Source organism: Ascaphus truei, unplaced genomic scaffold (genome assembly GCF_040206685.1).
Source record: "Ascaphus truei isolate aAscTru1 unplaced genomic scaffold, aAscTru1.hap1 HAP1_SCAFFOLD_1054, whole genome shotgun sequence".
NCBI lineage: Eukaryota > Metazoa > Chordata > Amphibia > Anura > Ascaphidae > Ascaphus > Ascaphus truei.
This window is the reverse complement of record NW_027453919.1, coordinates 6,396-27,920: the sequence shown is the minus strand read 5'-3', so window position 1 is coordinate 27,920 and position 21,525 is coordinate 6,396. Positions and strand designations below refer to the sequence as shown.

Here is a 21,525-nt window from a genome sequence, read left to right as displayed (position 1 = left end):
AGCCAAGACAGATACCTGAGCAAGTGACCAGAGATCGTCCACTTTCGGATTCCCACATGGTCACATATAAAAGGTTTGGGGGATTTATCGCTGTGGTGAGCATGGGGCAAGTACGGAAGAGATACACGGAAATGCAAGAGGCGTCGTCTGATCTTTATTTAATTTAGTATTTGCCCAGAGGGAGAGAGAGAGGGGGTACAGAGAGAGGGAGGGGACACAGAGAGGCGAGAGGGAGGGGACACAGAGAGGCGAGAGAGAAAAGGGGGGAGACGCGATGGGAAGAGAATGAAAAATATACATATATATATATATTTATATACGGGACGGGGACAGGACTGACGGAGCAACCCTCAATTGTAAACCCAAAAATCATATAAGAGGTCTGAGACATTCCACCCCCCTCCCACCCCAAAAAATATATATTAAAATGCAATGCCCCCCCCCCCCCCCGCAAAAAAAACAGATAAAGAAAATGTATTCACACAACACACCCAAAACACCGAGAAATCAACTCAAACATAAGGCAGACAGTGCTCCCCCGGTGCTCAGGGGGGGCGGGGGGCTGTGAGATGCTTCAGCAATCGAGGGGAGAACTCACAGGAGCAATGATCTGCAGTCCAGTCTACAAGCAAAGGGGTAAGAAAGCAATGCTCTGCAGGCCTTTCACTTAACCCTTTCCATGCTGTGGGACACAAGTAAAAATATGAACCTCACGGTCACTGTATAGTCCCTATGGGTATCAGTGACACCCCGCGTTCACTGTGTGTGTATATGGCGGGGTATATTCCCTATGGGTATTAGTGACACCCCGCGGCCACTGTGTGTGTATATGGCGGGGTATATTCCCTATGGGTATTAGTGACACCCCGCGGTCACTGTGTGTGTATATGGCGGGGTATGTTCCCTATGGGTATCAGTGACACCCCGCGGTCACTGAGTGTGTATATGGCGGGGTATATTACCTATGGGTGCGAGTACTGCAGATCGAAGAGAATAGCTGAAGACCCCCTCGGAGCTGCGCTGAGAGACCCTCGTAGCTGCGCTGAGAGACCCTCGTAGCTGCGCTGAAACCCCCTCGGAGCTGCGCTGAGACCCCCTCGGAGCTGCACTGAGACCCCCTTGGAGCTGCGCTGAGACCCCCTCGGAGCTGCGCTGAGACCCCCTCGGAGCTGCACTGAGAGACCCCCTCGGAGCTGCGCTGAGACCCCCTGGCAGTGTTTAAAGAGTTAAACTGTAATTGATCAAAAATAAAATATTATAGTTGAGGCGTCAGTGGAACGGCGAAGAAATGAACCAAATAAAAACACGGACAGGGGGTCTCTCAGCGCGGCTCCGAGGGGGTCTCAGGGCAGCTCCTAGGGGGTCTCAGCGCGGCTCCGAGGGGGTCTCTCAGCGCGGCTCCGAGGGGGTCTCTCAGCGCGGCTCCGAGGGGGTCTCTCAGCGCGGCTCCGAGGGGGTCTCTCAGCGCAGCTCCGAGGGGGTCTCAGCGCAGCTCCGAGGGGGTCTCTCAGCGCAGCTCCGAGGGGGTCTCTCAGCGCAGCTCCGAGGGGGTCTCTCAGCGCAGCTCCGAGGGGGTCTCTCAGCGCAGCTCCGAGGGGGTCTCAGCGCAGCTCCGAGGGGGTCTCAGCGCAGCTTCGAGGGGGTCTCAGCGCAGCTCCGAGGGGGTCTCTCAGTGCAGCTCCGAGGGGGTCTCTCAGGGCAGCTCCGAGGGGGTCTCAGCGCCGCTCCGAGGGGGTCTCAGCGCAGCTCCGAGGGGGTCTCTCAGCGCAGCTCCGAGGGGGTCTCTCAGCGCAGCTCCGAGGGGGTCTCTCAGCGCAGCTCCGAGGGGGTCTCAGCGCCGCTCCGAGGGGGTCTCAGCGCAGCTTCGAGGGGGTCTCAGCGCAGCTCCGAGGGGGTCTCTCAGCGCAGCTCCGAGGGGGTCTCTCAGGGCAGCTCCGAGGGGGTCTCTCAGCGCAGCTCCGAGGGGGTCTCTCAGCGCAGCTCCGAGGGGGTCTCAGCGCAGCTCCGAGGGGGTCTTTCAGGGCAGCTCCGAGGGGGTCTTTCTTTCTTCAGCTACTCAATTAACCGATTCCCTGCCGGCACCACCCTTTATAAATAATTTGGGGCTCATTATCACACCCTTTACTATTACCCTCCCAGGCGCTGGAGCAGGGTTTTCCACCTCCCCTTTGGGGGTACCCCCCCACCCCCCATGCAGATCCAAGAGGACTAATCTTTGTTATCCCCGTCCCCTGCCAGAAACTTGCAGAGCATCGCTCCATTAACCCCTCCCCTGCCAGAAACTTGCAGAGCATCGCTCCATTAACCCCTCCCCTGCCAGAAACTTGCAGAGCATCGCTCCATTAACCCCTCCCCTGCCAGAAACTTGCAGAGCTTCGCTCCATTAACCCCTCCCCTGCCAGAGACTTGCAGAGCATCGCTCTACTAACCCCTCCCCTGCCAGAGACTTGCAGAGCGTCGCTCCATTAACCCCTTCCTCCCTGGAGGGGGCTGGATTAGGGTCAGTAAGGCATCGCCGAAGGTAAAGTATAGGGAGCGGGGCGGGGGGCTCTCCCGGGGGCCCCTCAGTATATGTCGGAGCAGCCCCCCCATTCCTGCCGTTCTTTGCACTCCCAGTATGTGCCGCGGCAAATATGCGTCATCTCCTTGCTCACGGGATCCATCTTCCGTTCAAACCACATGGGCCTGTATGTGTCCACGGGGGGGCCTGGCGGGAGGGAGAGGCGTTAGAGATGGGGATGGGAGGGGGGGGGAGACTGGGGGGGAGGGAGAGGCGTTAGGGATGGGGACGGGGGGGGAGATTGGTGTGGGGAGACTGGGGGGGGGAGGGAGAGGCGTTAGGGATGGAGATGGGGGGGGAGACTGGGGGGGGGAGGGAGAGGCGTTAGAGATGGGGGAGACTGGGAAGGGAGGGTGAGGAGTTAAAGATAGGGAGGGAGGGGCATTCGATAAGGGAGGGAAACTGGGGGATGGAGAGGCGTTAGAGGAGACTGCTCACCCCTCTCTCCTTCCCCTACCATGTTCTCTCTCACTGTTCCCTCTTCCAGTTTCTAGCCTCTCGCCCTACCCAGCTGGCGACCTCTCTCCCTCCCCCCCACGATCCCTCTGTCCCCCCCGCGCTCACCTTCCTCTCCGCCTTTATCTCTCTCGGCCTCTTTCCTCCGCCGCGTGCTCCGCTGCTTCTCCTCCAGTCTCTGCTTCTCGGCGTTGGCTTCGTCCCAGTTTCCGCGCTCCATGAGCCGCTGGTCTGGCCGCCGGCGGCTGTCCGTGGGGGCCATGCCCTCCTCAGGGGCGTTCAGAGAGAGCGCCAGCTCCGAGAAATAGTACATGTATTCTGCGTTCTTACTGAGGGGAGAGAGGGGGAGCGTGAGGTCACAGTTAAGGGGGGCGATAGGGGAGCGTGAGGTCAGAGTTGAGGGGGGGGCAAGGGGTCAGAGTTGGGGCAGGGAGCGTGAAGACAGAGGTGGGGGGGGAGAAGGGGAGCGTGAGGCCAGAGCTGGGGGGAGAAGATGAGCGTGAGGTCAGAGTTGGGGGGGGGGGGGTAGAAGGGGAGCATGAGGTCAGAGTTGGGGGGGAGAAGGGGAGCCAGAGGTCAGAGTTGGGGGCGGGAGAAGAGGAGTGTGGGATGAGAGTTGGGGGGGGGGGAGAAGCGGAGCATGAGGTCAGAGTTTGGGGGGGAGAAGATGAGCGTGAGGTCGGAGTTGGGGGGGGAAGGTGAACATGAGGTCAGAGTTGGTGGGGAGAAGGGGAGCGAGCGTGAGGTCAGAGTTGGTGGGGAGAAGGGGAGCGTGAGGTCAGAGTTGGGGGGAAGGTGAACATGAAGTCAGAGTTGGTGGGGAGAAGGGGAGCATGAGGTCAGAGTTGGGGGGGAGAAGGGGAGCGTGAGGTCAGAGTTGGTGGGGAGAAGGGGAGCGTGAGGTCAGAGTTGGGGGGGAGAAGATGAGCGTGAGGTCGGAATTGGGGGAGAGAAGGGGAGCGTGAGGTCGGAGTTGGTGGGGAGGTGAGCGTGAGGTCGGAGTTGGGGGGGAGAAGATGAGCGTGAGGTCGGAGTTGGTGGGGAGAAGGTGAGCGTGAGGTCAGAGTTGGGGGGAGAAGATGAGCGTGAGGTCGGAATTGGGGGGGAGAAGGGGAGCGTGAGGTCAGAGTTGGTGGGGAGAAGGTGAGCGTGAGGTCGGAGTTGGGGGGGGAGAAGATGAGCGTAAGGTCAGAGTTGGTGGGGAGAAGGTGAGCGTGAGGTCAGAGTTGGGATGAGAAGATGAGCGTGAGGTCGGAGTTGGTGGGGAGGTGAGCGTGAGGTCGGAGTTGGGGGGGAGAAGGGGAGTGTGAGGTCAGGGTTGGTGGGGAGAAGGTGAGCGTGAGGTCGGAGTTGGGGGGGAGAAGGTGAACATGAGGTCAGAGTTGGTGGGGAGAAGGTGAGCGTGAGGTCAGAGTTGGAGGGGAGAAGGTGAACATGAGGTCAGAGTTGGTGGGGAGAAGGTGAGCGTGAGGTAAGAGTTGGTGGGAGGAAGGGGAACATGAGGTCAGAGTTGGTGGGGAGGTGAGCGTGAGGTCGGAGTTGGTGGGGAGGTGAGCGTGAGGTTGGAGTTGGTGGGGAGAAGGTGAGCGTGAGGTCGGAGTTGGGGGGGAGAAGGGGAGTGTGAGGTCAGGGTTGGTGGGGAGAAGGTGAGCGTGAGGTTGGAGTTGGGGGAGAAGGTGAACATGAGGTCAGAGTTGGTGGGGAGAAGGTGAGCGCGAGGTCAGAGTTGGTGGGGAGAAGGTGAACATGAGGTCGGAGTTGGGGGGGAGAAGGTGAACATGAGGTCAGAGTTGGTGGGGAGAAGGTGAGCGTGAGGTCGGAGTTGGTGGGGAGAAGGTGAGCGTGAGGTCGGAGTTGGGGGGGAGAAGGGGAGTGTGAGGTCAGGGTTGGTGGGGAGAAGGTGAGCATGAGGTCGGAGTTGGGGGGGAGAAGGTGAACATGAGGTCAGAGTTGGTGGGGAGAAGGTGAGCGTGAGGTCAGAGTTGGTGGGGAGAAGGTGAACATGAGGTCAGAGTTGGTGGGGAGAAGGTGAGCGTGAGGTCAGAGTTGGTGGGAGGAAGGGGAACATGAGGTCAGAGTTGGTGGGGAGGTGAGCGTGAGGTCGGAGTTGGGGGGAGAAGGTGAGCGTGAGGTCGGAGTTGGTGGGGAGGTGAGCGTGAGGTCGGAGTAGGGGGGAAGGTGAATGTCATGATAGAGAGGATTTGGCCCAGGATTAAAGGGGTTACACCCCATTTGGCCACCCTCTACTCTCAACTGGGAAGCAAGGGGTTAACTGGACTGGGGTCCAGTAATGTGATTTTGCCTTGCTTCAGCCATCCAACTGTTTATTCCCCTGTAAAAATGTATTGTTTCTGTTCCAGTGACTGCACCACACAAACACTGGGATCCATCCGGGAGGGCAAGGGTTAATAGTTGAATAGTGATTCTAGCCCTTTGTTTAAGTTACCCTCAAAGATGCCTGCCTACTAAGGAATGCGACCAAATGTTTAGGAAGCTGGAGTGGTTTGTGAGTGTTAAAACTTACACTTACAAATCATAGTATCCTGCCAGACACTCCATTTGGTAGACTGGCCAAACGCCCCTGATTTAGGAGTGGGGCTACAGAATGAGTGACCTTATTAAATATAAGAATATTATGAGATGTCCTCGGCTGAACGTGCTAAAAGCTACATGTGTGTATTCGTGGGACTGATTCACACATAAGGATTACAGACACCTGATGTTTAGCCGGTCCTAAGAGACAGATATTAATCTCTCTCTTAATTTTAGTATTACACGGTAATATTTAGTCTCATTGGGAGCGTCATGCGTGACGGAATGTATTAATATGTCTCGCGTGCCAGTACGTACTACTGAACTGAAGTTATGAAGTTATTTAGTGTATATGGAATTTTGGATCTGCTCTGAAAAATGCACTCCCTCTGCTATGCTAATAGGGCAGGGAGAGCATCCTGCAAGAATTAGCATAGGAGAGTGATCAAAAGGTAACTGCCCTAATTGTTTATACTGGGGGCAGGAACCAAGGAACTGAGTGTTTTTAAGTGTGATACTTCACACTTACAATGGAAGCCAAAATCTGCTTCAAAGAGATTTTTTCTAGCCAACTCTGCATCTTGAGTGCAAGAGAAGGGTTGAAATGGTATATAAGTCAGAGTCACCCCTTACTCAAATGTCTTCATGTGTCTTCATGTATAATCCTCATGTATTGCTGTGATGTCAACATCTGAAACTGAATTATGGAAGAAATGGGCCATCCTGTATCTTGATGGCTTTCTTGTCCTAACCTTTAAGTAAGTGTCCATATTTTGTCTGTTATTTGTATATATCTCGTGTGTTCACCTTTTTCAAGGAATAAATTATATTTTATCATATCTAAGTCTCGTCCAGTTCAACCCAGTTATATCTTTATTTGGTGTATTATTATAGCCTGTCTCAAAGCTCCCGTCACTGGCTTATGATAAAACTGGTGGCAGCGGCGGGATTGAACTGGACCTGTATTACTAGTGTTCTGCGGGATATTGTAATATAGTGGGAACTCGATGGTAATTGCGAGTTCCTGGGACTTAAGATATTGAACATACAGTGTACAACATATAACACAAGATATGGCACCTCCTCACTGTTCCCCTACTTGTGAGAAGCATTGCCTCCAGAACCAAAGTGCCGGGCATCCGTGTGACTGGAGCCGGGCACCGAGACCGGAGGAGTGCATCAAGACGGCGCGGGGATCAGCAGCCGGCAAGGCTGAGAGAGAGACAGCGATCGGTGAGCATGAAACCCGGCAGGCTGAGCAAAGATACACAGCTGCAGCCGCTGTAACCATCGAACCGCCCGGAGAGCAGGGAAGGGACCCAGCTTCGGGACGGCAGACTTGTGGAGGGAGCGGTTGATCTCCGGGACCACGAGTCTTGCAGCAGGAGGGGTATTGGCTGTCGCGGCGGCCAGTCCGTTTTACCCAGAATTGCTGGCCCTGTTTATGCAGGGAGAGATGTCACCGGCAGAGCGGCTCGAGCACCTAAAGCTGGCGATGATCCGACCCACTTACCCCCTCCCAGAGCCGATGCTCAAGCAACTCCGCTCTGGAGTCCTTTGCCCCTTGCTGGGGTTAGTCCACCGGCAGCGGAGAAGCTCCGGAATGAGCCCGGCGCTTGAGCAACTCCGCTCTGGACTCCGTTGCCCCTTGCTGGGGTTAGTCCACCAGTGGCGGAGAAGCTCCGGCAGGCGCTGCGGCACTGCCAACAAACGGGCCACAATAATTCCCGGTGCCCGGTCGGGCGAAGAAGCCCCTCAGGGCCAGCGCTCACGAGCTGCGGAAAAGATGACCCAGTTAGCGGCATCCTCTGATGGCTCCCACCCAGACAGGGCGACAATCCTTCACGGGATGAGTCCTGGAGAACCTGGCCGGGCTGCATCGGCAACAGTGGCGGCCATCCATCAGCTACCCGGGGCTCGCCCATGGCGGCGACGGCGGCGGAAGAGACGTGATTCCGGCAAAGTGCCGGAGCCCTTTCTGAGTGGGGGGAGGGACAGGGATTGCGGGAGGGGGTTCTTTTACCTGGTTTGGCGGGAGCCGTGTTCCTCCACAAAGACCTGGGACCCTTGTCCTGCACCGTTGTACCTGAACCAAACCCGGGCGCTGTCGCGGCAGCGGCCCGTTGCTGGCCGGCCCAGATGATGCCGGCGGCGGCCACTCCAGTCCCCCTGCAATCGGGACCAACGAAGGCGGCGGTCTCTGCGGGGACCAGCGAGGTAAGCCAGACCAAGTCGCAGACTGACCCTGACTTATTTTTTCCTGACTGTACCACGTTGTTTCACTATAGGGGTGACCGGGGGGTGGCAGGAGATAGGGGTACCAGGGGAGGGGAAGGAAGGGCAGCTTGTAGGGCAGCCAGGCTTCCCCATTACCCTGGCAGAGCAGCAAGGGGACTCTCAGTTAAGAGCCCCACTGTTGCAGCCTTGCTATGGGCCGGAGGTAACAGGGGTTGTGGCAAAGTTAGACCACCCCCAGATTTCCTGCCAGCCAGGAGCTAAGGTGGGTGCATCTGCACCAGCAACCCTGAGCTCATCCCCGGTAATGGGGAGGCAGTGTCAGGGAGATGGCCTCACTCAGGGGTCCCTAGGATCCAGGTTAGGATTAGCTAGGGAGAAGCGGAGTGAGGGGAGGCTGCAGGTAGGTAGCCAGCATCAGGTCTCAGTAGGAGAAGGGCTAGTGGTAGCCGGGGAGAGAAAGCAGCAGGTATGGCAGCTAGAGTTCCCCATGACCCTGGCAGAGCCTCAGGGGGTTTCTCAGATCAGTAACCCCCTGTTGCAGCCTGGCTATGGGCTGGGGGTATCATGGGCAGTGGCAAGCTTGTGCCACCCCAGGGATACCTGCCAGCCAAGAGCTAAGGCGGTTGCATCTGGAGAGGTGCTCCTGAGCTCATCCCTGGTAAGGGGGAGACAAGGTCAGGGAGGTAGGTGCACTCAGGTAGTTAGACAAAATCACTTTAATGGGTAAAATAACATTTAAAACTTACAATTAGTAAAGCTGCATCGCCCATGGGGTTCCCAAGCCTGTCCTCACTAACACTGCCTCCCTCGGCAGTGTCCTACTGCGAGTCGCTGCCCTGCTACAACCCGGAAGTAGAAGTCCAATACAGGGCTCTCTCGCGAGATCACTACTCAGGAAGTGCTGGCTCTGGCTGGATAATAGAAATGAACCCCCGATAGGCTATAGGTACCACTCTCCAAGACCGAGTGTGTACCCTATATTCTATGCAACCCCTCAACGCGTTTCGCGCGATCTTGCGCTTCGTCAGGAGGTAGTATACATCTCAGGGGGCTGCCTTATATAGGCCACCACTCCCCTAATCATGCTAAATCTCATACACTTGTGCATACTTGTTACAATGAATAATTAATGATCCTGTGATTAAACAAATACTCTCAACATGACATACATAACAACAAATCACTATTATCTTATACATTCGATTTAAAACCTTTTCCCCTAAAATTTACTTTCAAATTACTGTAAATGTTCCTTAAAATACTCCCTAACTTGCACATAGTGCCTTAGATCATTCACCTGCTAGTCAGCATGTTGGAATTGCCTACTCTAATAAAACTTAATCTAGTTATAGATCACTAAACATGTTTTATATTACAGTTTATATATAAAATATCTTTATTCTCTTTCACCTATTTAAAAATTAATTAAAAAGTACCAACTAGAATTTTAAAAAACTGTTCAAATTAAAAACCATTATTTTACTTGTTATAAAATTAGTGTCCATATAGCTATCTCAGGAAGGGATTTAACTCTATCATATCATTCAGACCATCAGGCATTTTACTTTTGAGTGTGTATATCCAAAATTGTTCGCGTTGGAGTAACTTTAAATCTCTATTCCCTTTTCTAATGTCTTTTTGGACTATCTCTAAACCTCTAAACCTCAGACCTTCAGGTAACCCATTGTGGTAATGTAAGAAATGTAGGGACAGATTGTGTACTTTTTTGCCATGTTCCACATTGCGTTTGGCGTTTCTAATACCGTTCACATGTTACCGTTTAAATGTTATTTTACCCATTAAAGTGATTTTGTCTAACACCCCCCTTTTCTCTCTGCGCTCCAACTTTATTGTATTTCTGACTGTTGTCCCGGGTGATCGCCGGAGGATTTGGGAGCTGCGGGGGAGAGGTGGATAAACAGAGATATCCAGGAGAGAACAGACGAGCGCAGTCTCCTTTTCTGCTGGGCACTCAGGTAGTTCCAGGGTCTGGGTTAGGATTGCCCAAGGGGGAGAGGAGTGCAGGTGGGCTGAAGGGAGGTAAGCAGCAGGAGTCATCAGCAGGGGCTGAGGTGCTGGGCCTAGGGGAGGCTAGGCAGGGAGACACTGTGGAGCAGGGGGAGATAGGTCAGTGGGGTGTCAGGCAGCTGGCAGAAGCTAGGGATGAGCTAGGTAGGCAGGAGGTCCCTTGTTCTGACTGGCCAGGAGTGACCCCCCTGACAGATTCCCCAGAGGAGGGGCTGTGGGTAGATAGGCAGCCAGGGAGGAGAGTCAATGGTATAGCAGAGCAGCTACAGGTGGGCACAGGGCCAGGGCAGGTAGGGTCCCTACAGGATAGTGACATAGCTCTTTCCCAGACTTGGTTGACAGGAAAGCGACGGTCCTGCTGGTGCAGAGACATGCCAGTCTCTGGGCAGTGTGCAGCCTGGTCTGCAAAGGGGCCCCTTCACCATGGACTTGGTTCACTAGGCACTGGGTGGGGGGCAGAGGGAGGCAAAGGAGAATGCCCGGCGGCCACGGTGGAGCCCTGCTCAGCAGGATCTGGATTTCACTTTCCACTGTGGCCAGGACAATGTACTGGACTATGCCGGAGGACAATTTTGCCAGGCCAACCCCTCAGGACTTATTGAGTGCTTCAAGTGCGCCAGTGGTGCCCCAGTGCCAGAGGAGGCAGCTGGGGCACCAGGCACCCATTGAGCAGGGGAGGTGTCATGATAGAGAGGATTTGGCCCAGGATTAAAAAGGTTACACCCCATTTGGCCACCCTCTACTCTCACCTGGGAAGCAAGGGGTTAACTGGACTGGGGTCCAGTAATGTGGTTTTGCCTTGCTTCAGCCATCCAACTGTTTATTCCCCTGTAAAAATGTATTGTTTCTGTTCCAGTGACTGCACCACACAAACACTGGGATCCATCCGGGAGGGCAAGGGTTAATAGTTGAATAGTGATTCTAACCCTTTGTTTAAGTTACCCTCAAAGATGCCTGCCTACTAAGGAATGCGACCAAATGTTTAGGAAGCTGGAGTGGTTTGTGAGTGTTAAAACTCACACGTACAAACCATAGTATCCTGCCAGACACCCCATTTGGTAGACTGGCCAAATGCCCTGATTTAGGAGTGGGGCTACAGAATGAGTGACCTTATTAAATATAAGAATATTATGAGATGTCCTCGGCTGAACATGCTAAAAGCTACATGTGTATTCGTGGGACTGATTCGCACATAAGGATTACAGACACCTGATGTTTAGCCGGTCCTAAGAGACAGATATTAATATCTCTCTTCATTTTAGTATTACACGGTAATATTTAGTCTCATTGGGAGCGTCATGCGTGACGGAATGTATTAATATGTCTCGCGTGCCAGTACGTACTACTGAACTAAAGTTATGAAGTTATTTACAGTGTATATGGAATTTTGGATCTGCTCTGAAAAATGCAGACCCCCTCTGCTATGCTAATAGGGCAGGGAGAGCATCCTGCAAGAATTAACATAGCCCGGTGATCAAAAGGTAACTGCCCTAATTGTTTATACTGGGGGCAGGAACCAAGGAACTGAGTGTTTTTAAGTGTGATACTTCACACTTACAATGGGAAAGCCAAAATCTGCTTCAAAGAGATTTTTTCTAGCCAACTCGGCATCGTGAGTGCAAGAGAAGGGTTGAAATGGTATATAAGTCAGAGTCACCCCTTACTCAAATGTCTTCATGGGTCTTCATGTATGATCCTCATGTATTGCTGTGATGTCAACATCTGAAACTGAATTATGGAAGAAATGGCCCATCCTGTATCCTGATGCTTTCTTATCCTAACCTTTAAGTAAGTGTCCATATTTTGTCTGTTATTTGTATATCTCGTGTGTTTACCTTTTTCAAGGAATAAATTATATTTTATCATATCTAAGTCTCGTCCAGTTCAACCCAGATATATTTTTGTGTGTATTATTATAGCCTGTCTCAAAGCTACCGTCACAGTGAACATGAGGTCAGAGTTGGAGGGGAGAAGGGGAGCGTGAGGTCGGAGTTGGTGGGGAGAAGATGAGCGTGAGGTCGGAGTTGGTGGGGAGAAGGGGAGCGTGAGGTCGGAGTTGTGGGGAAGGTGAACATGAGGTCAGAGTTGGGGGGAAGGTGAACATGAGGTCAGAGTTGGGGGGGAGAAGGGGAGCGTGAGGTCGGAGTTGGGGGGGAGAAGATGAGCGTGAGGTCGGAGTTGGGGGGGAGAAGGGGAGCGTGAGGTCGGAGTTGGGGGGAGAAGGGGAGCGTGAGGTCGGAGTTGGTGGGGAGAAGGTGTGCGTGAGGTCGGAGTTGGGGGGTTGAAGGAGCGTGAGGTCGGAGTTGGGGGGAGGGGTTAGGGAAGTGAGCATGAGGTTGGTTTTGGGGGAGGGTGGGGAAAGAATATGAGCAAACAAATACTAACGGGAGAGGATTCCTCCTCCACAGCAAAGTCCTGCTCTCTGGGGCCTTGTCCCCCCCATTCTCTCCGCTGCCCCCCGTGGGGGATACAGGGGCACACTCCATTCGCTCGTCCCAGGTCCCCATCAAGGTGTAATGTGTGCGGCCAGAAGCGTCCATCACCTCCCCCGTCACCTGAGAAACGAGACGGGTGAGATGGGGGGGTGGGGGAGTGCGGGGGGGGGGGGGGGGGAAGGGGAGATGACACACTAACCTTGCGGGCGATGTCTCGGGAGAAGTAACTGTATGGAGCAAACCTCAGTTTACACTTATCCCCAGTCTTGTGATTCACAATTTCAATCTCACCCGACTGCAGAGAGAGAATGAGAGAGTGAGGGAGAGGGAGACAGGGAGAGAGGGAGTCAGGGAGAGAGAGAGAGAGTGAAAGAAGGGGGGCAAGAGAGAGAGAGAGGGGTGAGAGAAAGAGGGGGGAAGGAGACAGAGGGGGGAGAGGAAGAGAGGGGGGGAGGAGAGGAAGAGAGGGGGGAGAAAAGGAGGTGGGGGGAGGAAGGGAGGTGGGGGGAGGAGGAGAGGGGGGGTCGGGGAGAGGGGGGGGTAGGGGAGGGAGACGGGTGGGGGGGGTGAGGGGAGGCTCAGGGGGGGGGCGAGCGAGGAAGGGGGAGGAAGGGAGGAGTGGGAAGAGGAAGGGTGGGGGAAGAAGAGGGGAGGGGGGGAGGAAGAGGGGAGGGGGGGGTAGGGGGGGGAGGAAGAGGGGAGGAAGAGGGGAGGGGGGAGGGAGGACCTGGTCGATCCACAGTTTGCCCACGATGATGTTGTGAACGGTCGTGGTGACTTTCTTCCACGTGTAATGATTCCCGGAGCTGTGATATACGCAGTGTATGGTGCCTGGGGGGGGACAGTGGGGAGGGGGGGTCAGTGTTAGCCGAGAGCCCCATGCTCTCCCTCACTCCCGCGCCGCGCTCTCCCAGCAGACTAGCGCCGCCATCTCTCACTCCCGGCCCGCCAGCGCTGCGCTCTCTCACACCTGGCACGCCAGCGCTGCACTCTCTCCCTGCGTATGCCAGCGCTGCACTATCTCCCTGCGTATGCCAGCGCTGCGCTCTCTCCCTGCGTATGCCAGCGCTGCGCTCTCTCCCTGCGTATGCCAGCGCTGCGCTCTCTCCCTGCGTATGCCAGCGCTGCACTCTCTCCCTGCGTATGCCAGCGCTGCACTCTCTCCCTGCGTATGCCAGCGCTGCGCTCTCTCCCTGCGTATGCCAGCGCTGCACTCTCTCCCTGCGTATGCCAGCGCTGCACTCTCTCCCTGCGTATGCCAGCGCTGCGCTCTCTCCCTGCGTATGCCAGCGCTGCGCTCTCTCCCTGCGTATGCCAGCGCTGCGCTCTCTCCCTGCGTATGCCAGCGCTGCGCTCTCTCCCTGCGTATGCCAGCGCTGCACTCTCTCCCTGCGTATGCCAGCGCTGCGCTCTCTCCCTGCGTATGCCAGCGCTGCACTCTCTCCCTGCGTATGCCAGCGCTGCACTCTCTCCCTGCGTATGCCAGCGCTGCGCTCTCTCCCTGCGTATGCCAGCGCTGCGCTCTCTTCCCTGCGTATGCCAGCGCTGCACTCTCTCCCTGCGTATGCCAGCGCTGCGCTCTCTCCCTGCGTATGCCAGCGCTGCGCTCTCTCCCTGCGTATGCCAGCGCTGCGCTCACCCTGCATTTTTGGGGTTTTGCGGGGGCGTGGCCATGACCTCACGCGGCTGGTTCGCCCTCATTGGCTGAATCGCCGGCGGGGGGCGTGGCCATGACCTCACGCGGCTGGTTCGCCCTCATTGGCTGAATCGCCGGCGGGGGCGTGGCCATGACCTCACGCGGCTGGTTCGCCCTCATTGGCTGAATCGCCGGCGGGGGCGTGGCCATGACCTCACGCGGCTGGTTCGCCCTCATTGGCTGAATCGCCGGCGGGGGCGTGGCCATGACCTCACGCGGCTGGTTCGCCCTCATTGGCTGAATCGCCGGCGGGGGCGTGGCCATGACCTCACGCGGCTGGTTCGCCCTCATTGGCTGAATCGCCGGCGGGGGCGTGGCCATGACCTCACGCGGCTGGTTCGCCCTCATTGGCTGAATCGCCGGCGGGGGGCGTGGCCACGGCTCCGTCACAAGTTCCACACACAATTTTTTGGGTGTGGGAATCTTGCAGTGCAGCGCGGCTGCGAATGTGCGACGCGTGAACTCGGCCCTGAGGGACTGGGGCGCCGGTGCTTGTGTGCTGTGGCAGTCACTGGGACCGCAGCCTTACGCCAGCGCCGCGCTCTCTCCCTGCGTGCGCCAGCGCCGCGCTCTCTCCCTGCGTGCGCCAGCGCCGCGCTCTCTCCCTGCGTGCGCCAGCGCCGCGCTCTCTCCCTGCGTGCGCCCGCGCCGCGCTCTCTCCCTGCGTGCGCCAGCGCCGCGCTCTCTCCCTGCGTGCGCCCCGCGCCGCGCTCTCTCCCTGCGTGCGCCAGCGCCGCGCTCTCTCCCTGCGTGCGCCCGCGCCGCGCTATCTCCCTGCGTGCGCCAGCGCCGCGCTCTCTCCCTGCGTGCGCCCGCGCCGCGCTCTCTCCCTGCGTGCGCCAGCGCCGCGCTCTCTCCCTGCGTGCGCCAGCGCCGCGCTCTCACCCTGCGTGCGCCAGCGCCGCGCTCTCTCCCTGCGTGCGCCCGCGCCGCGCTCTCTCCCTGCGTACGCCAGCGCCGCGCTCTCTCCCTGCGTGCGCCCGCGCCGCGCTCTCTCCCTGCGTACGCCAGCGCCGCGCTCTCTCCCTGCGTGCGCCCGCGCCGCGCTCTCTCCCTGCGTACGCCCGCGCCGCGCTCTCTCCCTGCGTGCGCCAGCGCCGCGCTCTCTCCCTGCGTGCGCCAGCGCCCGCGCTCTCTCCCTGCGTGCGCCAGCGGCGCGCTCTCTCCCTGCGTGCGCCAGCGCCGCGCTCTCCCTGCGTACGCCAGCGCCGCGCTCTCTCCCTGCGTACGCCAGCGCCGCTCTCTCCCTGCGTGCGCCAGCGCCGCGCTCTCTCCCTGCGTATGCCAGCGCCGCGCTCTCTCCCTGCGTGCGCCAGCGCCGCGCTCTCTCCCTGCGTACGCCATCGCCGCGCTCTCCCTGCGTACGCCAGCGCCGCGCTCTCTCCCTGCGTGCGCCAGCGCCGCGCTCTCTCCCTGCGTGCGCCAGCGCCGCGCTCTCTCCCTGCGTGCGCCCGCGCCGCGCTCTCTCCCTGCGTACGCCAGCGCCGCGCTCTCTCCCTGCGTGCGCCAGCGCCGCGCTCTCTCCCTGCGTACGCCCGCGCCGCGCTCTCTCCCTGCGTGCGCCAGCGCCGCGCTCTCTCCCTGCGTGCGCCAGCGCCGCGCTCTCTCCCTGCGTGCGCCAGCGGCGCGCTCTCTCCCTGCGTGCGCCAGCGCCGCGCTCTCCCTGCGTACGCCAGCGCCGCGCTCTCTCCCTGCGTACGCCAGCGCCGCTCTCTCCCTGCGTGCGCCAGCGCCGCGCTCTCTCCCTGCGTACGCCAGCGCCGCGCTCTCTCCCTGCGTGCGCCAGCGCCGCGCTCTCTCCCTGCGTATGCCATCGCCGCGCTCTCCCTGCGTACGCCAGCGCCGCGCTCTCTCCCTGCGTGCGCCAGCGCCGCGCTCTCTCCCTGCGTGCGCCAGCGCCGCGCTCTCTCCCTGCGTGCGCCCGCGCCGCGCTCTCTCCCTGCGTACGCCAGCGCCGCGCTCTCTCCCTGCGTGCGCCCGCGCCCGCCTCTCTCTCCCTGCGTACGCCCGCGCCGCGCTCTCTCCCTGCGTGCGCCAGCGCCGCGCTCTCTCCCTGCGTGCGCCAGCGCCGCGCTCTCTCCCTGCGTGCGCCAGCGGCGCGCTCTCTCCCTGCGTGCGCCAGCGCCGCGCTCTCCCTTGCGTACGCCAGCGCCGCGCTCTCTCCCTGCGTACGCCAGCGCCGCTCTCTCCCTGCGTGCGCCAGCGCCGCGCTCTCTCCCTGCGTACGCCAGCGCCGCGCTCTCTCCCTGCGTGCGCCAGCGCCGCGCTCTCTCCCTGCGTACGCCATCGCCGCGCTCTCCCTGCGTACGCCAGCGCCGCGCTCTCTCCCTGCGTGCGCCAGCGCCGCGCTCTCTCCCTGCGTGCGCCATCGCCGCGCTCTCCCTGCGTACGCCAGCGCCGCTCTCTCTCCCTGCGTAAGCCAGCGCCGCGCTCTCCGCCCTGCGTACGCCAGCGCCGCTCTCTCTCTCTGCGTACGCCATCGCCGCGCTCTCCCTGCGTACGCCAGCGCCGCTCTCTCCCTGCGTGCGCCAGCGCCGCTCTCTCCCTGCGTACGCCAGCGCCGCGCTCTCTCCCTGCGTGCGCCAGCGCCGCGCTCTCTCCCTGCGTGCGCCAGCGCCGCGCTCTCTCCCTGCGTGCGCCAGCGCCGCGCTCTCTCCCTGCGTGCGCCAGCGCCGCGCTCTCTCCCTGCGTGCGCCAGCGCCGCGCTCTCTCCCTGCGTGCGCCAGCGCCGCGCTCTCCCTGCGTACGCCAGCGCCGCGCTCTCTCCCTGCGTACGCCAGCGCCGCTCTCTCCCTGCGTGCGCCAGCGCCGCGCTCTCTCCCTGCGTACGCCAGCGCCGCGCTCTCTCCCTGCGTACGCCAGCGCCGCGCTCTCTCCCTGCGTGCGCCAGCGCCGCGCTCTCTCCCTGCGTACGCCATCGCCGCGCTCTCCCTGCGTACGCCAGCGCCGCGCTCTCTCCCTGCGTGCGCCAGCGCCGCGCTCTCTCCCTGCGTACGCCATCGCCGCGCTCTCCCTGCGTACGCCAGCGCCGCTCTCTCTCCCTGCGTAAGCCAGCGCCGCGCTCTCCGCCCTGCGTACGCCAGCGCCGCTCTCTCTCTCTGCGTACGCCATCGCCGCGCTCTCCCTGCGTACGCCAGCGCCGCTCTCTCCCTGCGTGCGCCAGCGCCGCTCTCTCCCTGCGTACGCCAGCGCCGCGCTCTCTCCCTGCGTGCGCCAGCGCCGCGCTCTCTCCCTGCGTGCGCCAGCGCCGCGCTCTCTCCCTGCGTGCGCCAGCGCCGCGCTCTCTCCCTGCGTGCGCCAGCGCCGCGCTCTCTCCCTGCGTGCGCCAGCGCCGCGCTCTCTCCCTGCGTGCGCCAGCGCCGCGCTCTCCCTGCGTACGCCAGCGCCGCGCTCTCTCCCTGCGTACGCCAGCGCCGCTCTCTCCCTGCGTGCGCCAGCGCCGCGCTCTCTCCCTGCGTATGCCAGCGCCGCGCTCTCTCCCTGCGTACGCCAGCGCCGCGCTCTCTCCCTGCGTGCGCCAGCGCCGCGCTCTCTCCCTGCGTACGCCATCGCCGCGCTCTCCCTGCGTACGCCAGCGCCGCTCTCTCTCCCTGCGTAAGCCAGCGCCGCGCTCTCCGCCCTGCGTACGCCAGCGCCGCGCTCTCTCCCTGCGTGCGCCAGCGCCGCTCTCTCTCCCTGCGTACGCCATCGCCGCGCTCTCCCTGCGTACGCCAGCGCCGCTCTCTCCCTGCGTGCGCCAGCGCCGCTCTCTCCCTGCGTACGCCAGCGCCGCGCTCTCTCCTGCGTACGCCAGCGCCGCACTCTCTCCCTGCGTACGCCAGCGCCGCTCTCTCCCTGCGTACGCCAGCGCCGGCTCTCTCCCTGCGTACGCCATCGCCGCGCTCTCCCTGCGTACGCCAGCGCCGCGCTCTCTCCCTGCGTGCGCCAGCGCCGCGCTCTCTCCCTGCGTGCGCCAGCGCCGCTCTCTCTCCCTGCGTGCGCCAGCGCCGCTCTCTCCCTGCGTACGCCAGCGCCGCGCTCTCTCCCTGCGTACGCCAGCGCCGCTCTCTCCCTGCGTACGCCAGCGGCGCTCTATCCCTGCGTACGCCAGCGCCGCTCTCTCCCTGCGTACGCCATCGCCGCTCTCTCCCTGCGTACGCCAGCGCCGCGCCTCTCTCCCTGCGTACGCCAGCGCCGCTCTCTCCCTGCGTACGCCAGCGCCGCTCTCTCCCTGCGTACGCCAGCGCCGCGCTCTCTCCCTGCGTGCGCCAGCGCCGCTCTCTCCCTGCGTACGCCAGCGCCGCGCTCTCTCCCTGCGTACGCCAGCGCCGCTCTCTCCCTGCGTACGCCAGCGCCGCTCTCTCCCTGCGTGCGCCAGCGCCGCTCTCTCCCTGCGTACGCCAGCGCCGCGCTCTCTCCCTGCGTACGCCAGCGCCCCGCTCTCTCCCTGCGTACGCCAGCGCCGCGCTCTCTCCCTGCGTACGCCAGCGCCGCGCTCTCTCCCTGCGTACGCCAGCGCCGCGCTCTCTCCCTGAGTGCGCCAGCGCCGCGCTCTCTCCCTGCGTGCGCCGCGCTCTCTCCCCTGCGTGCGCCAGCGCCGCGCTCTCTCCCTGAGTGCGCCAGCGCCGCGCTCTCTCCCTGCGTGCGCCGCGCTCTCTCCCTGCGTGCGCCAGCGCCGCGCTCTCTCCCTGCGTACGCCAGCGCCCCGCTCTCTCCCTGCGTACGCCAGCGCCGCGCTCTCTCCGTGCGTGCGCCAGCGCCGCGCTCTCTCCCTGCGTACGCCAGCGCCGCGCTCTCTCCCTGAGTGCGCCAGCGCCGCGCTCTCTCCCTGCGTGCGCCGCGCTCTCTCCCTGCGTGCGCCAGCGCCGCGCTCTCTCCCTGAGTGCGCCAGCGCCGCGCTCTCTCCCTGCGTGCGCCGCGCTCTCTCCCTGCGCGCGCCGCGCTCTCTCCCTGCGCGCGCCAGCGCCGCGCTCTCTCCCTGCGCGCGCCAGCGCCGCGCTCTCCCCCTGCGCGCGCCAGCGCCGCGCTCTCCCCCTGCGCGCGCCAGCGCCGCGCTCTCTCCCTGCGTACGCCAGCGCCCCGCTCTCTCCCTGCGTACGCCAGCGCCGCGCTCTCTCCCTGCGTACGCCAGCGCCGCGCTCTCTCCCTGCGTACGCCAGCGCCGCGCTCTCTCCCTGAGTGCGCCAGCGCCGCGCTCTCTCCCTGCGTGCGCCGCGCTCTCTCCCTGCGTGCGCCAGCGCCGCGCTCTCTCCCTGAGTGCGCCAGCGCCGCGCTCTCTCCCTGCGTGCGCCGCGCTCTCTCCCTGCGTGCGCCAGCGCCGCGCTCTCTCCCTGCGTACGCCAGCGCCCCGCTCTCTCCCTGCGTACGCCAGCGCCGCGCTCTCTCCGTGCGTGCGCCAGCGCCGCGCTCTCTCCCTGCGTACGCCAGCGCCGCGCTCTCTCTTTGAGTGCGCCAGCGCCGCGCTCTCTCCCTGCGTGCGCCGCGCTCTCTCCCTGCGTGCGCCAGCGCCGCGCTCTCTCCCTGAGTGCGCCAGCGCCGCGCTCTCTCCCTGCGTGCGCCGCGCTCTCTCCCTGCGCGCGCCGCGCTCTCTCCCTGCGCGCGCCAGCGCCGCGCTCTCTCCCTGCGCGCGCCAGCGCCGCGCTCTCCCCCTGCGCGCGCCAGCGCCGCGCTCTCCCCCTGCGCGCGCCAGCGCCGCGCTCTCCACCTGCGCGCGCCAGCGCCGCGCTCTCTCCCTGAGCGCGCCAGCGCCGCGCTCTCTCCCTGAGCACGCCAGCGCCGCGCTCTCTCCCTGCGTGCGCCGCGCTCTCTCCCTGCGTGCGCCAGCGCCGCGCTCTCTCCCTGAGTGCGCCAGCGCCGCGCTCTCTCCCTGCGTGCGCTGCGCTCTCTCCCTGCGTGCGCTGCGCTCTCCCCCTGCGCGCGCCAGCGCCGCGCTCTCCCCCTGCGCGCGCCAGCGCCGCGCTCTCCCCTGCGCGCGCCAGCGCCGCGCTCTCCCCCTGCGCGCGCCAGCGCCGCGCTCTCCCCCTGCGCACGCCAGCGCCGCGCTCTCCCCCTGCGCACGCCAGCGCCGCGCTCTCTCCCTGCGCACGCCAGCGCCGCGCTCTCCCCCTGCGCACGCCAGCGCCGCGCTCTCCCCCTGCGCACGCCAGCGCCGCGCTCTCCCCCCTGCGCACGCCAGCGCCGCGCTCTCCCCCTGCGCACGCCAGCGCCGCGCTCTCCCCCTGCGCACGCCGCGCTCTCCCCCCTGCGCACGCCAGCACCGCGCTCTCCCCCTGCGCACGCCAGCGCCGCGTTCTCTCCCTGCGTGCGCCGCGTTCTCTCCCTGCGTGCGCCGCGCTCTCTCCCTGCACGCGCCAGCGCCGCGCTCTCCCCCTGCGCACGCCAGCGCCGCGCGCTCCCCCTGCGCACGCCAGCGTTGCGCTCTCTCCCTGCGTGCGCCGCGCTCTCTCCCTGCGCACGCCAGCGCCGCGCTCTCTCCCTGCGTGCGCCGCGCTCTCCCCCTGCGCACGCCAGCGCCGCGCTCTCCCCCTGCGCACGCCAGCGCCGCGCTCTCCCCCTGCGCACGCCAGCACCGCGCTCTCCCCCTGCGCACGCCAGCGCCGCGTTCTCTCCCTGCGTGCGCCGCGCTCTCTCCCTGCACGCGCCAGCGCCGCGCTCTCCCCCTGCGCACGCCAGCGCCGCGCGCTCCCCCCTGCGCACGCCAGCGTTGCGCTCTCTCCCTGCGTGCGCCGCGCTCTCTCCCTGCGCACGCCAGCGCCGCGCTCTCTCCCTGCGTGCGCCGCCGCTCCCCCTGCGCACGCCAGCGCCGCGCTCTCCCCCTGCGCACAGCCAGCGCCGCGCTCTCCCCCTGCGCACCGCCAGCACCGCGCTCTCCCCCTGCGCACGCCAGCGCCGCGCTCTCCCCCTGCGCACGCCAGCGCCGCGCTCTCCCCCTGCGCACGCCAGCGCCGCGCTCTCTCCCTGCACGCGCCAGCGCCGCGCTCTCACCCAGCGGCATGATGGAGAGGTATTTTCCCCGGAACTTGCTGGTAATCTTTATCTCCTGGCGCAGGGTCCAGCCGTAACGCGAGTCAGCGTGGTGAGCGGCCGCAGGGGGGTGGTGACTCACCTGGGGGATATTAAGTATATGAGAGGGGGGTTCGTACGGAGGGGGTTTGAATGGTGGAAAGAGAAGGGGTGGAAAGCCGAGGTGGGGGGAAGCGAAAAGACGGTGGGGGGGGGGGGGGCGGAAAGACGAGGTGGGGGGAAGCGAAAAGACGGTGGGGGGGGGGGGGGGCGGAAAGACGAGGTGGGGGGGAAGCGAAAAGACGGTGGGGGGGGGGGGCGGAAAGACGAGGTGGGGGGGAAGCGAAAAGACGGTGGGGGGGGGGGGGGGGCGGAAAGACGAGGTGGGGGGAAGCGAAAAGACGGTGGGGGGGGGGGGGTGGAAAGACGGTGGGGGGGGGGAGAAAGACGGACATCCGGGGAGGGGAGAAAGACGGACATCCGGGGGGGGGGGGGAGAGACGGACGGGGGGAAAGGGAAAGACGGACGGGGGGGGGGGAGAAAGACGGACATCCGGGGAGGGGAGAAAGACGGACATCCGGGGGGGGGGAGAGACGGAC

The 21,525-nt window shown here is 62.5% G+C and overlaps 1 protein-coding gene across 1 annotated transcript; it reads right to left on the bottom strand.

The window, feature by feature from the left end:
- Nucleotides 1-132: 132 nt before the first annotated feature.
- On the bottom strand, nucleotides 133-21,029 carry LOC142475013 (oxysterol-binding protein 1-like; the record flags this gene model as incomplete). Its single annotated transcript, XM_075581109.1, has 6 exons — nucleotides 133-2,707; nucleotides 3,125-3,345; nucleotides 12,200-12,369; nucleotides 12,449-12,544; nucleotides 12,977-13,080; nucleotides 20,909-21,029. Coding segments are annotated over 6 exons (855 nt in total), but the record flags the coding sequence as incomplete, so codon positions are not given.
- Between the last annotated feature and the right edge of the window lie 496 nt (nucleotides 21,030-21,525).